This window comes from Phytophthora infestans, genomic scaffold (assembly GCF_000142945.1).
Source record: "Phytophthora infestans T30-4 supercont1.1 genomic scaffold, whole genome shotgun sequence".
NCBI lineage: Eukaryota > Oomycota > Peronosporomycetes > Peronosporales > Peronosporaceae > Phytophthora > Phytophthora infestans.
Genome location: NW_003303758.1, coordinates 1,567,275 through 1,586,772, shown reverse-complemented (window position 1 = coordinate 1,586,772; position 19,498 = coordinate 1,567,275). Strand labels below are relative to the sequence as shown.

Below are 19,498 nucleotides of genomic sequence, written 5' to 3'. Positions count from 1 at the left end.
ATCTCTCTAAACAATATGTCAAGGCTCCACGGAAGATGTTTATGAATCCGTAAAAGCATTCTCGATGAAGAGAAAGAAACACGGTGGCGGATTTAGCAATTTCGAGGGACTGCGCTTTTTTTTCTTTCAGATAAAAGTTGAATTTGATGTGCAGGATGCGGAGACAGGAAACAAAATTCATTGCGGAATTTTTTTTCAACATTTTTAATGCCATATTCGGAGGCATTAACTCGGTAAGAGGGAAAAATCTATTACACTCTTTCTTTTCTTGCGGTAGATTTAAGTATCTCATTCGGCGAACGCGCAGCTCTGGCTTTACTTTATTTTTTTACTTTAATTTTTATTGAACGAATCTTTGTCCGAAAATGCGCTTTAGTTAAACAAGTTTCGTAGCAGCTGATAGTACCCTTTGCTTCTGCTGCATGGCACCTACTTATAATCCCGAGCGGAACGGTACTTGGACGTAGTTAGAGCGACGGTGTCGCGAAGGATAGCGTCCCCCTCCGCTCGGTCCTCGAACCACTGCATACTCGCATGCGTGCGGTTGACCACATTTAGCAGCGAGAATCCGTAATCTGCCTGGCGGAAAGCCGACCATTCCGGCTGCGGGTCGAAGTATGTCGGTGCCAGACCTTCTCGATTACCGGCGTCACCGAGTACGACGAAAACCGGGCCGTCTTCAACTACCTTCTCCTTGTAAGCCGGGTGACTTCGCTCATAAGCGTGAACGTGTCCAGCGAGCACTACGTCCACCTTGTTCCGGTATAGAATGTCCTCCATGTGCTTCTTCATGACCATGTGCGGCTCAAGACCCTGGTGTGCCGTGTTGCTATTATACCATGGTCCATGCATGATTACTACCAACCACGGGGTGACGCTACGATCGACACGCTGGAACTCTTGTTGTACCCATTCGTACTGTGGCGACGTGGGGGTTGAGTCGACGTATGGTGTTAGGATAATGAAGTGGACGAGGCCAACGCGAAATCCGTAGTATAAATTACGCCGTTGCAGCTGATCCTTTCGATCGTACGGCATGCGGAAACGTGTCTGATACGCGACGAACTCGCTCACGTCCGCTTGGCAGGGACGTTCCACCTCGTGGTTGCCCGGTGCTGTCATCCAGGGCATACGGGCGATCAACGGCTCAACGAGCTTACCCCATCGATCCCATCGGTACTGCTCACTGTCTGCGTATGAGAGATCTCCAGCACAGACGATTGCACTCATCGTCGAATGATAGCCAGCGAGATGGCGAATGGTTTGCTCGGAGTACTCGGTTTGGCTGAATTCGAGCAGTGAGCACGTTAGTAAAAGTCGACACAAAGGTACTAAAGATCGTATGTACTTACCCGAGGTCTCCAATAACACCAAACGTCTGCGATGTCTCATTTCCGACGGGTATAGCCGTCTTGAATGTGTATACGGTACTCCACCCTCCAGTTTCATCTCCACATTGGTCTACACGGCAGGACATTCTGTCAGTGCTCGTATCTTAGCACATGAATGTCCTTTAGATACGTACAATAGTAATTCGTGTTTGGCTCAAGTTTGTCTCCTGGAATCGTCACATGATGTAGCCATGGTGACGTGTACGAGCAGAAGTCGTACTGCTCACAGGGCTCCTCAGACTGCTGTAACATCGATAAATCGTCCTTGGACAGCCCGTAGCGCACCGAAGACGTCATTGTCTTCACGTCCGTCGCCCAGGAAATCGTCATTCCCAACCGGATCTCGGATGCCGCCGCATTTAGCGTTCTACTAGCTGAAGAACCCTTGACTTCCACCTCTTCGGCCAATGCGATGTGGATCTGTGAGGGTGGAGCGGGGTCTGTCACGAGCATTGAGTTCGTGCCCACTAGATTCGCATCATATACAGGCACTTGAGCCATATTAACCAGCACGAAGGCCGACGCGAAGAGCAGCAGGGAGACACCGACTACCGCCATCCTCTTGCTCGGTGTTGAGGTCACTTTGGCTTGCAAGAGTGGGGCTTCCTCTTCGTGTCGGTGGTGCGACTGTGGCTCGAGTTAGTTTGCGGGCGAATCGTCGAGCTGTATGAGGCTACCGTCACCATTTCTAGTGCAACCGCCACACACATTATTCTCTCTTGAAAAACTAGGACTGAGTTAAGTTAGTGGCGCATTGCTGTGCCCTTGCCAGCGGAGCCAGGCAGTTGGACAGATTCAAAGCATTGAATCTTCGTCCTCATGGAGCAGAGCAAGATTGAGCGCACAACAACCATCTGGGATCGTCTTCACTGAATCAGAAATTGCGACGCGCGCTAGAGCAACATAACTGTACGTTGCAGGTAAATTGCTTACGAATTATGCCCGGTTACATGTATTATGTCCGACCAGAAGTCAATGCTAAACAAGTATTAATTTTGTACTGATTTTTGTTAGCTGATTCAGGATCACCTCAAAAATTCACCTACGCTAGCTGTAGGAAGACACGCAAGACCTCGAGCAGCTCGATGGACGCGGACGACGCGGCTCCCGTCGCGAATGGCGCGCCTGCAGCCGCACGAGCACCTCCCGCCCCTGTGTCAACTCCTACGCTGTCGGTGGCTAAAGAAGAGCCCGCGAAGCCCCGCAATGGCGCTCCCAGTTCAATGGGAGCCTTTCCCGCCGCTTCCGACGCCCCAGTGCCGCTCAAACCGAAACCAAAGCCCACATTACGTACGCCACCTAGCAGACTACGTAGTGGAAGTGGTAGTGGCAGCAATACAAGCTCAGGACGCGAGCGACGCGAGTCTGGCGGCCCTCGTCCCGCCAGTGCCAACATGGGCATCGTCGTGGGCACCCTCAGACGCAGAAACCGCGTGAATCTTCGCACCAGCTCATTGTCGGATGAAGAAGCTAATGACGTAGTGTCAGTACCGCCTCGTAGCACAGCGATGCTGGCTCCGAGGCGCAGTAAGAAGCAGCCTAGTCTGCGCAACATGGCGTCACTCGTACGCTCACATCTACGGAGCTCCAAGAGCCTGGTATCTACCTCCAGTGAGTCTACAGATGTGGACGTAGACGCTGACGCAGATACAGACAAGAATCCAGGCCTGGAGCGCAGCAACTCGTCGTTCGCGGGCGTGGCACAGCAACTTGTGACCTCCAGACGTGCAGCCAGAGGCTTCCTGTCCATGTGGACGAAGGATTCCACCGAGACGATGCACGTGTATCGAGGTATTCACATGGAGAAGAAGAAATTGGACCTTGTGAGTGTCGCGTCTGAGTATAAGGAGATCAAGCGTCGACAGTTCTACCAGGAACTGGTAGTCTACGTCGTTTTCTTGACGTTCCTCTTCTCGCTGCTCTCGTGGCTGCCAGTACAAGACAGTTTCCACCAAAACGACGTGGTGGGCGCTCTTACGTGTCGTGAAGAGGGCGAGTGTGAGATCAAGACCTTCGCAGACATCTACGACTTCGCCGGTAAGCTGCGAGACACCGTTTGTGAGCGTCAAGACGTTACAGCGCAATGGGTACGCGTGGGTGGCGTAGGTTTCCGTCAAGTTCGAGTCAAGGAGCTACGCTGTCGAGTCTATGATGGCTGGGAGGCTCCGTGTTACCCGTTCTACAGTCCAGAAGCGGAGCAGAAGACGTCTATACTAGGAGAAAACGGTACTGGTCGCGTGTACGAGTGGAGAGATGGTCTAGGAGATCTGTCACCGGAGATGTACAGGTCTGCAATCGACTGGCTGTTCTTCGGTCCTGTGCCATCGTACGGCTCAGGTGGCTACGCTGTGGATCTGTGCGATCTGGAGGATGTGGAGGAGCTGCAACGGGATCATTACCTCTCCGAACATACCCGCGCTGCGGCATTCAAGTTCATTTTGCTGAACCCGATCACTCGTGTGTTTACTATTGGAATGCACGTGATCACAGTGGATCCTTCGGGTCATATCGATCACTTCGCTCATAGTTCTCACGTTCGAGTGATCGGCCACGAGAAACCAGAGCAGTTTACGATCACTGACGACAGCGTGGAGGCACCTCCTAAGCCCAAGCTTCACCGCAGGATCTTCGATGCTCTTAGAGGCTCCATGTCCTTAGTTCGTGAGGCTTTCGACGTGCGTGTACTGCTGTGGGTCGCGCTGGTCTTGTTCTTCATCACTTATTGTATAGGAGAGGCCACGGAGATGAGTACGATGGGTGTGTCGACGTATCTTGGCTCGGATATGTGGAATCTGTTCGAGCTGAGCCACTTGGTAGTGCTGGCTGCGATGCTGAGCTACATGGTGCACTACTACATGGCGTCCAGTAGCTTTGCACTGCATTTAGCGGAACTGCGTGAAGGTCGAGGAGTGGAAGAACTGAGTCACACAAGCTCTCAAGAACTATTGACTGGCTTCCAGCAGTTATCCGACCTCGCGTCGCTGGGCTCTGCTATCAGTTTACTCAAGGTGTTCAAGTTTTTACGTATGAATGCGACGCTGAACTTGCTCTGGCGTGTGTTGGGTATGGCGATGAGTGACCTCATGGGCTTCCTGGTTATCTTCAATCTCATCTTCCTGGGATATTCAGCGATGGGTAGCTACGCCTTTGGCTTCGCTCTTGAAGAGTACTCGACCATCAGCAAGTCGTACGGTACGTGTTTCCAGATGCTGGCTGGAGAGATGGACTACGGACGATTGCAACAGGCGAACCCTCGCGTTGCTCCGCTGTTTATCGGTACCTTTGTGGTGCTGGTTTTCCAGATTTTAGTCAACATGTTTGTTGCTATATTATCCGAGTATTATGAAGTCGCCAAGAACGACGAGACAGCCAGTGGAGAAGACGTCGAGTACGATGTACTCGCTCGAATCCGCAGCTTTGTGAGCGCGTGTTCGCCCACGGTTGTTGTGCCAAAGGACCACGGAGTTATTCGTCTTATTCCATGGCAACAAGTTCGTCTTATATCGACGAATCTAGTCGACCAGGAGGAGACACGTCAACGTGTCAGGAAGCTGTTCCGTGGCGCAGTATGGCGCGTCGTTGCGTTGCTACGTTTCGGTATGAAATTCGACCGTAGAATCAATTTTGGAGACCGCAAGACGCACGATGGAAGCACGCACAATGGCAATGGGGGATCTCCAGGTGGTAAGGAAGATCGTGAGCTTGTGTCGCACATCCGGTTGTCCGAGAACTTTGATCACAAGACCATCAAGGAGATGATTCCTATCGGCATCACGATTCGACTTCAAGGAGACTCCATTCTTGGCGACGGACTCGCGCTTAAGGTTGTTCATCACGGTAAATTGTCTGTGGAGTGTATCGTTCTAGGCCCCAATGAGGCAGAAGCCGGGTCGAATGCACCTGGGAAGATCAACGGCGGGTTGCATGCCTTCGCTCCGCCACGCACGATCTCGTCGTTAGGCTCGTTTGAGGACGATTCCGACCTGGACGACGGTGCACCAAGAGAGCGTGTGCTAGAGCTGATGGGTGGAGAGAAGCTGAGGATCCCGAGGAGAAGACTGGCAGTGCATTTGTGTCGTATCATGTTCCAGGAACTAAAGAATGGGCTTCTACGTGCTACCAAGTTGTGGAACTACTCCAAGGACCACATGGTGGACGACTATCATCTCGGCCTGCTCTTTGATAGTGTCCGTGCTGATGGGCGTACTAGTCTGCGTTTCGACGAGATCTCTCGCATGCTGGATCTGTTCCTGCGTAAGGATAAACGCAAGGCGATGTGCTCTCAAGCCGAAGTACGACGTGAAGCTCTTCAAGTGATGTATCGCTTCCGTAAGTGTCTGATTGACATGCCGTCGCGTGAAAAGGAAGGCCACAACTACCGTCCGAAGCCTGTTGATACGTCCAAGGTCGAACTGGGTCATCTTGAACATCTAGGCGATGTGTTAGCACGCAATTGTCACGATATGTGGGCGTTAGAGCGTCTCAAACAAGGCTGGCAGTATGGTGAGGAACGAGATGACAAGAAGAAGAGACACCCGAACTTGGTGCCGTACAAGTTACTCTCTGTGGAAGAACAGGCTTTCGACTACCGCTCGTCCATCGAGACGATAAAGACGATCGTCTTTATGAACTACGCCATCACTCGTGCCAACCACCAGCGCTCGCACAGTGGCTCGTTCCATGACTCTGTGTCTCGATCGGCTTCTACGATGTCAGATATCGCTGATGGAATGGGAGGGAGCAACAGTTCATTGTTGAGTGGCGGCTCGGAGTCGACAAGTCCAAGAGCCAACGACGCCGCCGTTTTCGAGGAGTTAGGAACAGCTTCTCACCCTGGAACACCGGCACGGCCTGTACCTTCATTATTACGTGAAGCGATGAGCTTTCGACGCAATAGTCTGATGGGCGATTCTCCGTACTTCACGAGCTATGGAGAGGGCGGTGTGGAGGTGTATCGTCCTCTTCCTATTGACACCACGACGGTCGAGTTGCCTCCGAGACTGTTGCGTCTTGTGGATTTATTGGCTGAGAACGCACACGAAGTCTGGGCTAAGGGACGAATGGATGAAGGCTGGACGTACGGTCCGCAGCGTGACGATAGCACCAAGAAACATCCGTGTCTGGTGCCCTATGTGTTCCTCACGGATGACGAAAAGGAGTACGATATCAACATCGCTAAAGAGACCCTCAAGACGCTCATCGCGATGAAGTTTACAATCCTCGACCGCTCCAGCAAATATTAAATCTTGAGGTGGATATGACATGTTAGACATCCACACTTACATGTAGAAATATTGACTTGGCTTCCATGAATCTCAGGCCTTGTGTTGGATCTCGGTATAATGCTCATATGGTGGATGTATTATATAAATTGAGGCGTGTGTTGCTACCTTACTCTTCATCGGGTGCGTTCATGAGGATATCGGTAGCTGCTTCAATGGTGATGCATAGGCGCACAAGCTCACGTCGTACCGTCATGGCGTTGCCACGCTTGAGTTCGTGAGTGACGCCAGGGAACAGACTCACTCGATAGTCATCCCACTCGGAAATGCCGTACAATACCTACATCAAACGTTAGGACCTTCCTGATAAATTTCAGATTGACATAAGGCACACTTACGTTCTTGATCCAAGGCATGTACATGAGACCTGAAGGGAGCACGAACGCACGTTGTGCACGCAGTAGACGATTGTTGATCAATCTGACGCGGCTGAAGTCGTGCTCTTGGTCGGAAATGACGTTCATCTCGTGACTCACACTGATAGCAGCGGCTTCGAAGGCGGTAGTGGCGTTGTGTAGACGAACAAGAGGCACCACTTCGGCCAGTCCTTCACGTGCTAGTGCATCCTCCAAGAACGCTTCACCTCGACGGAGTTCTCGTGATAATTCCGTAAAGTCATACTGCAAGAACTGTGCGTCCGAGAATGACAACAGAATACTGCCATAAAGCTCAGCAGCAGCACGGTGGAAAGCGAACTGAGGGTCAGCGAAGTGCGAGATCCACGCAGGGACGTCAGCACCGGTATTACCCACACCGAAGTAGCCTCCATCAAAGCCAAGCTCCAGCGACGGGATGCCCAATCGTCCAAGGAATGGGGAGATACGTCCACCCATGCTCTTCTCCATTGGTGGCAGCTCTAATTCAACACCACCTGGGTTCTTCTTGTTGGCATCTTCAAGCCAATACGCAAAGACAGAGTTGCCACTGCCCTCAGGGAGCTCGTTACTTGAAAAAGTTGCGTTTACTGGCAACATGTCGAGATCGTCTTCATCCTTACTGGAGCTCCCAGTAGCTACAGCTGAAGTAGCGGATGCGTTGCTGAAGAAGAAGCTGTCGACGTCAGGATAGTCTTGTTTCTTCGGTTGAGCAACCGCTGCAGTCATGAGATAAATGTTCTTGCGGATGGTAGCCGAGGCCTTGCAACGAAGTGCACCAGCACCACGTACAACGTCGTCTAGATGTAAATACACTACGCCACGTCCAGAGTTGCCACTTCCAAAGCTTGGGTACCGGTCGATCCAGTGCGAGCTACCAACGGAGCCGAATTGCTCGCCACCAAACGATGCGAGCACCAGCGTACGATACGGGGTCCATCCATTCGACACGAGTGTTCCCAACGCTCGGACAACTTCGAGAAACACAGCGTTACCTGAGCCTGGACTTACAGCACCAGCGTTCAAAGAGTCACGTGGCGCACCGACCAGGACATGGCGATCCGGTTCACGAGAGCCGTGCACAGTGATCACCACGTTCCACGTCGTGGTTAAGTTGTACACATTGTGGTTCGCCATCTTGACGATAACATCAACGTCTTCTGACTTGGATGTTTCGTCATCTACTGGAAGCAAGTACTCGACACCCAAAGCTCCACCTTCCCATCGAGTTCCGAAGACATCAGCGGCGTCAATCAGCTTCAACGTTGCTACCTTCTTTGAAGCAGCTTCGGTCTGAAGTAGCAGGTCTTGAGCAACTGCAGCGCTAATAGGCATACTGACAATTGGCGGGAGCATGTTGAACGTGTTGTTCACCGAGTAAATGTCGTCAACAGAGAGACGATCGGCATCGGTTCCCATGGGTCTTGTCGCTGAGAATCCTTCCGGCATGGTCGGATCACCGTCTCCCATGTACACGTTGCCGAATGTTGTGGTTGTAGTAGGACGCCATGGCCCATCGGGTGCTGTGCGTCCTCGAGCTGGGCCATCGTCGGCCGGGTCAGTGTAGGTGAGTACACCGACAGCTCCAAACTTGGAGGCTATGACCACCTTTGCCGGTAAAGAGATGTCTCCTCCTATGCGAACCAAAGCGATTTTACCAGAGACGGTAATGTTGTTCAATGCCAGAGCTTGATAGTCTTCAGAGGAGCCGAAATGTGCATACACAACCGGTCCAGATACGGAGCCGTTCTTGGAGTACAAGTGGAATGCTGCATAAGGTTTAATCAAGTTCTTGCCTTTTGCCTGTCGTTTGGCCTGTCGAGCAGCATGTTCAGCAATGAAATCGTACGACGCTAGCGACGTGTTATTAGGCAATTGGAGAATATCCAGAGTGAGGGTCTCAGGTGCGTTGACGAGCATTTCGAACTCGTCAATCTTGATGTGACCCTCTTCAAAGCCAAAATCGATTGCACTCGAGCGGATAAACTTTGCCATCTCGTAGTCCCCAGTGCTGCCGGTGTGGCGAACGACCTGTCAATGTGAAGAAGAAAAATAAGTTAATCATTATTTTTGCAACTATTTCGCATTAAACGTACGTCAGTGTAAAACTCGAGGTTTTTCTTGAACCCATCGGCTGAAGTTGCAGCAATGAAATGATGTTGAATGGCAGGTGTTGAGCTATGATAAATTGGCAAATTAGTGTTCAGTTGATAAAAGTGGCAACTTGCCATTTGCATAACTTACCCGTAATTCTCTTCGTGTCCTAGGACACCCAAAAGCATGACACAAGTTGCGCTGGCGAGGACGAGACCCAGCACGAAAGCGATACCTACGCGTCGTCGACGGATAATTTCCGCTTCAGTGATGCCTTCGCTTAGGTGGGCCTCGCGCGGACTGTCAGCATACACATTGGACCTCGTCAAAGGCACCTTGGACTCATCGGCGTTGCTGTCGTCGTCATCAAGATCCAGATCCGGGAGCACCTTGAGTGCGTCGCCCTTGATGATACTGGTCCTGTCATCGAAAGCCCCCATGACTGCTGAAGGTTGTTCTGAGGCCTGCTTGCTGCTTTGAGCAATGGAAACTTCGCCCAAGTAGTAGGAGAACGTGAAACTCCACTTATACTTTCTATCTTCGGCGTGTCTGAGAGCCCTATTTTTGCCAAGATATTTTTACTACAAGTAGTATTCGACAAGCAAGACGATGGTGCTGTCATTGAAGACAGCAACACGTTTTTGTCTCGAGACCACCCGGATTCTACAAGAGTCAAAAGTTTTTTGGCTTGCTACATCTGAGACTATTATTGCACACTTTTGGCAACTTCAACGACACACATTTTGCATTGTCCGGCTTCATAACATCGAGTCGGTTCAAGCAGATCGAAGCGCAGGATACTGTAGACACATTGCAAGTCAATTGTTGAAGGACATCATACTGTTTTTGGCTTACACATGCCACGCCTGCCTTTGGCGTTGCACTTGTCCTTCTCTCTCCTCCTTCTACTTCGTCCCAGGACACTCTGCGTGTCCCTGCATCCTTAATCATACACTATTACTAAGTACCTATCACACACAGGAAAGGAGACTCTTACTGCGCATTAAGGCCAATGCCTCAGCAAGATCACCCTTCAGTTCTCACGCGCTGCCTTTCAGCATCGCGGTTTTCCTTCCTCTTCTCTCTTGTTTATTGCTTTTCTTGTCATGTTTCTTTCATCAAAACACTCACTCACTCACCAGCTCCTTTAACTGAAGCAGCTGATGCTTCGCACTTTCTTCTTGGTCTGCCCCTCCAACATACTCTCAGCCTGACCAGTGGACTCGGCCACGATGGCATCAAAGAAGGCAACACCGTCCTTATCCTCCGACAAGCCCGTTCCTTCCACGATCTCCACTGCCTTGGCGACAACCAATTCCAGCTGCGAGGGGGACGTGAAGTCACCGTCGCGCTGCAGCAGACTGCCGATCTCAAACAGTGAGAATCCAGCCTCCGCTCCACGCTTCAACATCGCTGTACACACACGCATCGTCGTCACACACTCCTCTTCAATCCCAACAGCACGCAGCACAGCCGCATCGCGCGCCTCATCCAACGACGCGATGTGGTCGAGCTCAGCACACGTGAACGGGAACTCGGCCTGCGGCCACTGCAGCCAGTCGAACGTCGCGCCATCCAGGTGCTTGTAGGACGGCAGACAGAAGCCGTGGTCGATCGGGGTCATAGCAAACGTCTGGTCATTCGGCCGCGCACTCAGCAAGATGTTGCCGGCGTGACGGTCCGTGTTGAATAGACGCACGTCCAGAATACCGATCTTGTGCACCTCAGGGATCGCGAACTTCAGTGTACCCATGTCCTCAGCTGAGCACTGTGAGGCCACAAAGCGTTGCATTGAGCCTTCCTTGTCCTCTCCATTTACATTCAAAACCATCAAATTCGTCTCAGGCACATCACTAAAGTTGCCATAGGCGTTGTCCAGCAAATAGGCGGCACGTTCACGGAGCGCGCCGTTGCCAACACGGAAGCCCTTGTTGACGGGGTGCTCGGTCACGCCCACCACGGCGTTTTCCTTCACATACCCTCGTGGGTTCTTAGGTGCCATGTACTCTTCGTCTCTCGGCTTAAAGATACCCATGGGGTTCATCTTCTTACTAGGAGAAATAGTCGATTCCGTCGTCAAAAAGTACGCTCCACCGCAGCCTTCGCTGGTCAACTGGAACGTGCTACTCACATCTGCAGCCATACACTTGACCTGGTCGGCGAAGCGCTCGGAGGCCTCCGTGGTGAGCCATTTGGCTTCCAGCCCAGTAGGCAACTCGATCTCCGGCTCGACGCAGTCCTTGGCATGCTCAGCCGTGAGCGACTCGCTGTCACGCTTGAAAGGAAGCGGCGAAAGGCGGAACTGCACGATCGGGTACAGTTTGGTCACCACTGTGCGTTGCACCAGACCCTTGGCGTTCAACATGGCCGAGCCGTGCAGTCGAAGGCGACTAAAGCGGCTTGGGGATCTCTTACGTCCATTTTCGTTCTGTATATCGTTGTCCACCCTGTCCGAGCTCCCGCGAAACCAGTCAACAGCGCCCATGCTTTCTCTCTCTGTACTTGAGTTTCTTTAGCTTAGCTACGCGAGGTCGGATGGGCGGGGCAGGGCTGAGGGCTTCTGGCTGGTAGAGGCGAGAGGCGAAGAAACGGAAGACAGAGAGAGGCACGAGAGAGACAAGGACTTGTTCTCTCGGGCGGTGGCGCTGGGACGGAGGCGAAGGCGGAAGCTTCAAGCGCTACTGGGAGGCTTGTCTGTAGGAGTGCAAATTGCGGAATGGCGTCGCAGAAGCGGGGCAACAAAAAAAGTAGTCAGCGCGCGATTGGCACTGTTGCATTTGATTGCAGTAAACAGGTAGTTTTGAATGAAAAAACGCTCAATATTTGAAGTCAATTTTCGAATAAAAAGCTGTATATTAATTAAAATAGAGAGGTGCTGGAAAGACGAACGAAAGAGCGCATTTGTAGAATTTACTGGCGGTTTGCACCAAACTTTTGCAACTGTACTGTAAGCAGGTGTCGCCTTCAAGGTTGCCTTGAGACGTGCTACCGACAACGCGTCCCACACAATAGGAAAGCCTCAGACGCTTAGGTGTAAACACGCCAAAAAATCTTTTAGCAAGAATTGAAGCGCGAAAAGAAGTCGTATTATAATGATACTAAAGGATTTTCTCTCAGCTGGCATGTTGGCGCTGTGTAAGCGCATCTGCAAGCCGCAGTGTTGATGCCCGTTCCGAAGGCGGTGGTGATCTGCGATAAGTGATGAATAACAAGACGAAAGGGCGCGACAACGCCCCGTTTGTGAAGAGGTCGGTTTCAGCACTGCACAGTGTGCATCAGCGTTGCCAACGATGATATCTACGGCAGCTCAGAGTCTCCACTTGACCAACACGCCATCGTAAGTCACGGCCCCGACCGGTACTGGTGTCCTCAAAGAGTTAATCGCATGAAAGCCTGCGCTGGGACCTTCCTCGGTCGCCCCTACGCCTCTCCCTCTTGCAAGTGCGAGTCGACCACGTGCTTTTCGTCGAACGTCTCCGCACTGAGCGGCCTGATGAGACTTTCGTCATAAGAAGGGCTACCGGCAAATTGCCGGCGGCAATGCTGCGGACACTCACATAATAGCAGGATAAACAAGGCTCACTTATCAGGAGCAAGTCCGTGTAAGCGCAGCTCTTCAAAAGCCTAATGCAGACCTTGCAGACATCCTACATGTTTTTTTTTCTAAAAGAGTGTCAGCGCTGACGGCAAGCGGGACGTTGGCGTGATGCTTCGTCGAATCGACACCTTCAATATGCGAGGGTACTGTACATGTATAAACCCTTTGGGCCTTTTAATAAAATGCAGCTCTGTCATCGACCTTCTCTCAATCGAAGCGCCACCTCCGGGAGTGAGGAACTACAATACAAATTCAGATTGCGCTCTGTGGATTCCTCGAGGCTATATATTCGATTTGTGGCCTCTCATGATAAAACAGCAACAGGGATTTATTTGCTACACATGTAGCAAATTTAAGCTAGCTACAAGTATGCGGCCGGTGAGCCACTCGTTCTCACCGATGCTTGTACTGGATAGTGCTCCTTGAGCACTGGTAAGCTGACAGAGGCGTCTCTAGCGACTTGGTGGAGTCTCGTCACAGGGCTCTACAGCACTCGACATTACTGCAATCTTTGCTTCTGCACAATTTAGCAAATAGCGGACCGCGTGTACCGGTGTGCGCACAGGTGTTGTTGGTTACCAATACTGGTGCAATTTGCGCAGTGAAGGGCTGCGCTCAAGGATTCAAAAACCGGTTGCACTGACGATTCGGTTCTGATTGCAAATCGGTTGTGAAAATTGTCGTGAAATTAGTCGGCCTCGACGCTCAATAATAGCACGTCACCACGGTGTTGCAAGTTTCGCCGCCACGAGGACTTACGCTTCCCTCGAACGAGCTTCTTTGGTCATTCCTACTGTCGCTACCTACGTGGTGCCACCGGTGGCGCCCGTTCGGAGGCTCATTCGCAGCTGCATCATATCCAGACTTGGCGCCAGATCGAAGGAGAAAGAAAAGTGGCGTGGCACTATCATGGCTGGGCCCTTATGAGCTGCTGGCAGCGCGCCATGCCGCTGGACGCGTGCAAAACGAAATGTAATATACCACATAATCTGCCTCTGCCCCGGAATGGTGGCCTACAGCGGCTCAAACTATCTCTACTGCCAGGCTCTACCGTGCCAGCATGGTGGCAAGGTCACGAATGCAACAGCTCTCCTAGCCTCATCTCCACTTAGCAAATACCGTGGCTCACCGGGCTAAATCCGAATGGGTTCAATGGGGCCCACCCGCGCATAGCCGGCCTATTTTTGGCGCCAAGGGCGGCGACTGGTCGAAAAGCTGAAGAGATCATTATTTCGATTCGTGCAAAGTCGTCCTCCGACTATCCACCAATGAGGCACTTCCTGCCCGCCCGGGCTGTATCATTAGCCCGCCAGCCCATATTGCCAGCAATACCGGTTTGCCTCGATGATGCTTGGCCATCGTGTCGGCCCCTCTTCCTCGCGCTCTTGCCGCCATTCCGTTGTTTTCCGTGGCCTGCGCAAGCCTCGTGTTGTATATTCCCCTCTGTGTCTAGTCGTTCCCCTCCATACCTGTCAATATGTCTGCTGTGCCTGTGTCCACCATGCCGTATGAACTGCCCGAGGCGTGCGCGTCCGAGGCGCACGAGATCATTCAATGGGCCCTACTCAAGGAGAAGCACTACACAGCGGTGCGTAATCCGCTGTACCTCTCGGAGGTTCAACGCCACGGAATGACATCCACCTGGCGTCTGCGCGTCTGCCGCTGGATGTTTGAGACCGCGAAGGAATTCGAGCTACAAATGGACACGGTCTTCGGCGCCCTGCACTTCCTGGACCAATATCTCAGCGTACATTCGGTGGACCGGGTAACACTGCAGCTTCTGGGTATGATCTGCATGTGGACAGCCAGCAAGATGCATGAGGGCAAGCCAATCCTTCTCGAGGAGATGGCGCTCATGTGCGAGCGCAAGTTTTCGCGAGCACAAATGGTCGACGCCGAGGCGCAACTCGTACGTCTCATCGGGTTTCGCTTCAACCCCCCGAACGTCTTCACTATGGCCCGAGACTTCGTTAACGAGCTCCCTTTCGACGGTGACGCCGACCGTCGCGCCAACTGCGTCGCCTCCGTGTTCAATCTGCTCGAACGCGTGGTCGAGGACACGTCATGTCTCGATTGCACAGCCTCGAGTCTGGCTAAGGCCGCTGTTCAACTCGTTGCCAAGTCAGAATACAACCTTACAGTCACACAGGTTCTCAAGTCTCTCAAGACGGTTAAAATCGTGGAAAGTGCCTACCGCGCAGCCTTCAAAATTGTGCGTGGCGCTTACTTCGGCACGTCCTTCGCTGCGACTCGATCCAAGACGTCACAAACCGCTGTCTCGGAGATGGTGGAGCCTCTCAAAGCTCTGACCCAGAGCCCCACATCCATTGAACAAGGCCCGTCGCTCCAGGACGACGAAGTGTCATCAGACGGCAACACTCTGGACGACTCGTACCTCATCTGTACCGAGACGCTCTCCCCGTCTCCCTCACGAGCATCCCCTGCATCCGTGCGAACGAGTGCATCTACCTCATCAACCATCGGTGTAACTCGGACTGCGTCATCACCAGCGCAGTCCGAACCCGATACCAAGCGACCCAAACGCCAGCGCAAATTGAGCATGCAGACACAATAGGAATAAAAAACAACACAAAATTGTAGATAGGAAACAATCGGAAGCTAAAAATAAAACTAATTTATACTCGAGACTCTCTACTCTTCCGAGTCGCTTATCTCGATACACGTCATGCTACCGTCGCTGTCCTCTGCAGGACGTGGAGCACCGTCATCCTCGCTTTGATGACGTCGACGTTCTTCTTCTTGTTCTTGTTGCGTGAAGAACAATCTTCGAAGATCTCCAGTGGACAATCGCGTCTCTCGTAGTCTGTTCTTCTTTGCACTCGACAAGACATCGCCATCGCCTAAGAAGGCAGCTGTAATCTGCCGCTTCTTGTTCTGCAATTCTACGACACGTTCTTCAATTGAGCCTTTCACAATGAACCGAACAACGCGAACTTCTCTCGTCTGACCGAAACGATGAGCACGATCGATAGCTTGACGCTCAAGACTCGGATTCCAGCTCGGCTCCATGATGAACACATGTGCGGCAGCTGTAAGGTTCAATCCCAGTCCACCAGTACGTAGCGAGAGCAACAACACATCGAGCGGCGGACCAACCACGGGTCCTCTGTCAAGACTTTCTTCCTGTTGCTGGAAATTCCGCACAACTTGTTCGCGATCTTTGGCTGGCATCCTGCCGTCTAGCTTGGCGAATGCTATGGCCATACTACCAGTCTCTGGTACGTCATCCAACGACGAAACTCGCGTCTCACACTGAGTATTGTGAGCCTCTAGACGCTCTGCAATCATATCGAGGAAACTCGTCCACTGCGAGATCACCAACACTCGCTCTCGACGGGCTCGCACCTTCTTCAGCTCCTTCATCAACGCTGTCAACTTTGTCGATTCCAACGGATTACACCCAGCCACAGTATCAGAACTCGAGCGCTCCTGGAGACTCTTTAACAACTCCGCTTCTCCCGTGGAGAACGGAGAGATACCGTCTCTTCCTTTGCTGACCAAAGCTTCCGCACTTTCAGCTCGTGTTTGGACCTCAGCCAACGGGTCTGCAGTCACCAGAGCACAGGAATCACACACCTGTCGCAGTCGTAAGATGAGCTCAAACACGTGCATGAAAAGCGGTCGCTCTTCTCCATCTTTCGTCGGTGTAGTGAGAGGCACCCGACGATTTTGTTTAGCTTCTTTGGACTGCAAATACCGAAGCACTTGACGTTTAGTCGAGCGATGAAGCAGCATATACAGAGCTCGCTCGACATCTGAAGCGAACTCCAGCTCGATAGTCTCTTCAGTTTTAATCGGTAGATCCAGGATAGGAGCTCTGGAACGCGCGTCCAGTGTAGACTTCAATCGTCGCATCACGACACGAGGCACTAACGCACTTAGCTCCCGTTCAGATAACGCATGCGCACGGTTGCCAAGACCAACGAACTGCAGCAACGCTGCCAAGTCGGCTGTTCCATTCTGGATTGGTGTTCCAGTCACACACCAACGACGTCGACTGCCAAGTGTAAATGCAGCTCGTGCTCGAGCACACCCGGCGTTCGAGATCAAGTGACTTTCATCCAAGATTACTCGGAACCACTGCAGTTGATGGAGCTTCGACGTCACCACAGACTTTTTGGACTGCGGAGTAAGACGAGGTGCTTGATGCCATCCGTCCTCTGCAGTACCGTCGCCATGTTCTTCATTGTCACTGTCCTTGTCTCGAACCTTGCACTCCAATAGTCGGAGAGTGTCGTATGTCGAGAGAACAATATCTGCTCCCATGAACTGAGTGGCAGAGCGGAAGCTCTTGCGTGTGGTTCCTTGATACGTCACCACACTTAGATTTGTTTTGGCGCGGATCTCTTGCTCCCATTGTGACAAGATAGACAACGGCGTTACGATCAGTGTCGGTGCAGTAAGACGAGGCACTGTACTGCCTGTCTTGCTTCTCTCTTTAGCATCTGCTGCTCGCGCTCGACGTAGAGATTCACAGATTAGAGCAAGACAGCATATCGTCTTTCCAAGACCCATTTCATCCGCCAGTACTCCTCCACATACTTTCGCAACTAACGCGTCAATCGCAGTAGCGTCCCCGCGCCGTTGCTGGTCAATAGTAACATGGTCTCCAGGCTCCTTCTCTCGTTCCAGCATCCACTGCAACGCCTCTTTTTGATACGGTTGCAGATCCACCATGAGCTCCGGCACGACGTACGGGAACACTCCTGGCTTCGCTGCAAGAGACTTACGACGTCTTTTACGTCGGCGTCGATCGCTTGCAAAGCGATACTCCATTTCCAGTGGCAGCTTCGTATGCAATAGTGCACCTCGGTTTGCACGCTTCCTCGACAAAGCTGATCTAGAAGACGGTGGGGCTGTAGGAGGCGTCTGCATTGCTCTCTTTGCCGAAGGTGCAGGAGATCCGTGTGGCGCTTTCCTCGCTGACGAAGCTGTAGGAGGAGAAAACGTGGTCCGTCTCTCGGATGAGGCTGTCGGAGTAGCATACGATCGCTTCCGCGCTGACGAAGCCGTGGGAGTTGCGTTGGATGTTTTTCTTGCTGACGAAGCTGTGGGGGTCGCGTACGACGTTCTTCGGACCGAAGAAGCAGTGGGTGAAGCGAATGTTGATCGCGTTCGAGTCGCAGGATTCCGCTTGGTGACGCTCTTTCGTTTAGTGGAAGCAGGACTTGATGTTTTGTTTGATTTCGCTCGAAGCTCTTGCTGTTTATCTGTGGCTCGTGTGTCTTCTTGAGTTGATTCTCCAACTGGTTGACTTGCCATGGGTGACTGAGGTGCACTTTCCACGGCTGGTGGCTCTGGTTCGTGCATGTTTACGTCTTGTTGTTCACTTTCTTGTTGTTGATTCTCGTCGCCGTATTCAGTTCCATCTCCAAACTCAAAATCAGGTTCTGAAGCCCATGGAGGTCTCTCGGTTGTATCTTCAGGTGGAGGGGATCGATTCCTTTCGGGAGGGATTGGGACACCCCCATGCGTCTTTTCCTCCTCGACCACAGCCTCCGCTTCAGGTTCAGCCTTGTCTTCGATGTCATCCTCTTCACTATCACTACTGAACACCAGTTCCTTAGATACATTCATCTCTTCATCATCCGGGTCATGATGCACCATAACATTCTCTGCAGCATCTTGTTCGTCCACACTTTTCTCTTGACATTCGACAATTTGCACTTGCCCCTTATCCTCTTCACTATTTACTTCCTTGATTACCGCAGCCTCTTTTTCTTCAACATGTGCTTCAGACACATCGATCATCTGCGTATCTTCCACCTCTGCGGCATCATCCTCGAGGCTCCGTTCGTTCTCCTCATCACTCAGATGCATAGAGTGCATAGACACATCCAGATCTTCTCTGAAACTCGGTTCTAGCGACCGACGAGGTGTTCGTCGCGTCTTTCTAGCAGGTTTCGGCGACCATTGGCCGGGTGTCCAGGGCGACTTGGCAGCCCCCGAGGGAGGCGAAATTGTGCCTGCACACTCAATTGATGTGCGTCTACTATCAGCAATGGGCGACACATCAGCCATTCGCACTTGCAATCGCTGTGAGGCGCTCACGCGGCGTTGAGGGGTCGATTGAGACGCGAAATCTTGCGAGCTAAACGCTGGAAACATGCTCTGGCTCTCCGGCGACGGTGGCGTACTGTACACGTACGATCCGTCAGAGACAATTGAGTTCTGCGGTGCTGAAAACGTTTGTGACGCTGGGGTAGGCGCGTTCCATCGACTGTGGTTGGGCGGAGCGTGCTTGATACCCACCGACGCCAGGGCTTCTCGAAGCTGACGCTCATCCTTCTGCGTCACAGCTGGAGAACACTGCAGTGCGTATTTACCAAAGTGGTTAGCGATCACTTGCCGCGCGTAGTCGCGCCAGTCGCGCTCGTACTCGCGCTGCCATCGCCCTGCAGGCGTCATGGCCGCCGACCGATTTCAAATTTAAATTTTAAATGTGCAAGTTTAATTTCAGCCAACCAGAGGTAAGTACATCCAAGAGAACATCACGCTCGAAGCAAGCGACAAAAAAAGGTTGAAATAAAAATATTGTGGAAGTGAGAGTGTTGAGGAAGTAGTTCTTTGGATTCCATTAGATACTTCAATGCGCTCTCGGAGAGTCGCTCTGCTAGTTTGCCACTACTACCAAAACAGGGGAAGCGACAGGCAGGGGCCCTCACTCGAGCTGCCACGCGTCCTTCCTCAGAATATTGGCCAACGAGGTCGGGCTATTTTCTCTTGGATGCTGGCAAC

General features: G+C 52.1%; 6 protein-coding genes across 6 annotated transcripts; 2 read left to right on the top strand and 4 right to left on the bottom strand.

Annotated features, from left to right (window-relative positions):
- Positions 1-429: 429 nt before the first annotated feature.
- Positions 430-1,978, bottom strand: PITG_00275 (Iron(III)-zinc(II) purple acid phosphatase, putative; the record flags this gene model as incomplete). The annotated part of the gene is made up of 4 exons (XM_002908850.1): positions 430-829; positions 866-1,285; positions 1,353-1,461; positions 1,526-1,978. 4 exons carry the CDS (start codon positions 1,947-1,949, stop codon positions 430-432), a joined length of 1,353 nt encoding a protein of 450 aa, XP_002908896.1.
- A 232-nt stretch (positions 1,979-2,210) lies between these two features.
- On the top strand, positions 2,211-6,634 carry PITG_00274 (ryanodine-inositol 1,4,5-triphosphate receptor Ca2 channel (RIR-CaC) family protein; the record flags this gene model as incomplete). The annotated part of the gene is made up of 2 exons (XM_002908849.1): positions 2,211-2,253; positions 2,415-6,634. The coding sequence occupies 2 exons, from the start codon at positions 2,211-2,213 to the stop codon at positions 6,632-6,634; spliced, it is 4,263 nt and encodes a 1,420-aa protein (XP_002908895.1).
- A 148-nt stretch (positions 6,635-6,782) lies between these two features.
- PITG_00273 (N-acetylated-alpha-linked acidic dipeptidase-like protein) lies at positions 6,783-9,610 on the bottom strand (the record flags this gene model as incomplete). Its single annotated transcript, XM_002908848.1, has 4 exons — positions 6,783-6,953; positions 7,012-9,078; positions 9,144-9,225; positions 9,292-9,610. 4 exons carry the CDS (start codon positions 9,579-9,581, stop codon positions 6,783-6,785), a joined length of 2,610 nt encoding a protein of 869 aa, XP_002908894.1.
- A 678-nt stretch (positions 9,611-10,288) lies between these two features.
- On the bottom strand, positions 10,289-11,626 carry PITG_00272 (phosphatidylinositol kinase; the record flags this gene model as incomplete). Its single annotated transcript, XM_002908847.1, has 1 exon — positions 10,289-11,626. One exon carries the CDS (start codon positions 11,624-11,626, stop codon positions 10,289-10,291), a length of 1,338 nt encoding a protein of 445 aa, XP_002908893.1.
- Positions 11,627-14,150: 2,524 nt separating this feature from the next.
- PITG_00271 (uncharacterized protein) lies at positions 14,151-15,314 on the top strand (the record flags this gene model as incomplete). The annotated part of the gene is made up of 2 exons (XM_002908846.1): positions 14,151-14,974; positions 15,056-15,314. The coding sequence occupies 2 exons, from the start codon at positions 14,241-14,243 to the stop codon at positions 15,312-15,314; spliced, it is 993 nt and encodes a 330-aa protein (XP_002908892.1).
- Positions 15,315-16,029: 715 nt separating this feature from the next.
- Positions 16,030-19,168, bottom strand: PITG_00270 (uncharacterized protein; the record flags this gene model as incomplete). Its single annotated transcript, XM_002908845.1, has 2 exons — positions 16,030-16,038; positions 16,106-19,168. 2 exons carry the CDS (start codon positions 19,166-19,168, stop codon positions 16,030-16,032), a joined length of 3,072 nt encoding a protein of 1,023 aa, XP_002908891.1.
- Positions 19,169-19,498: the final 330 nt, after the last annotated feature.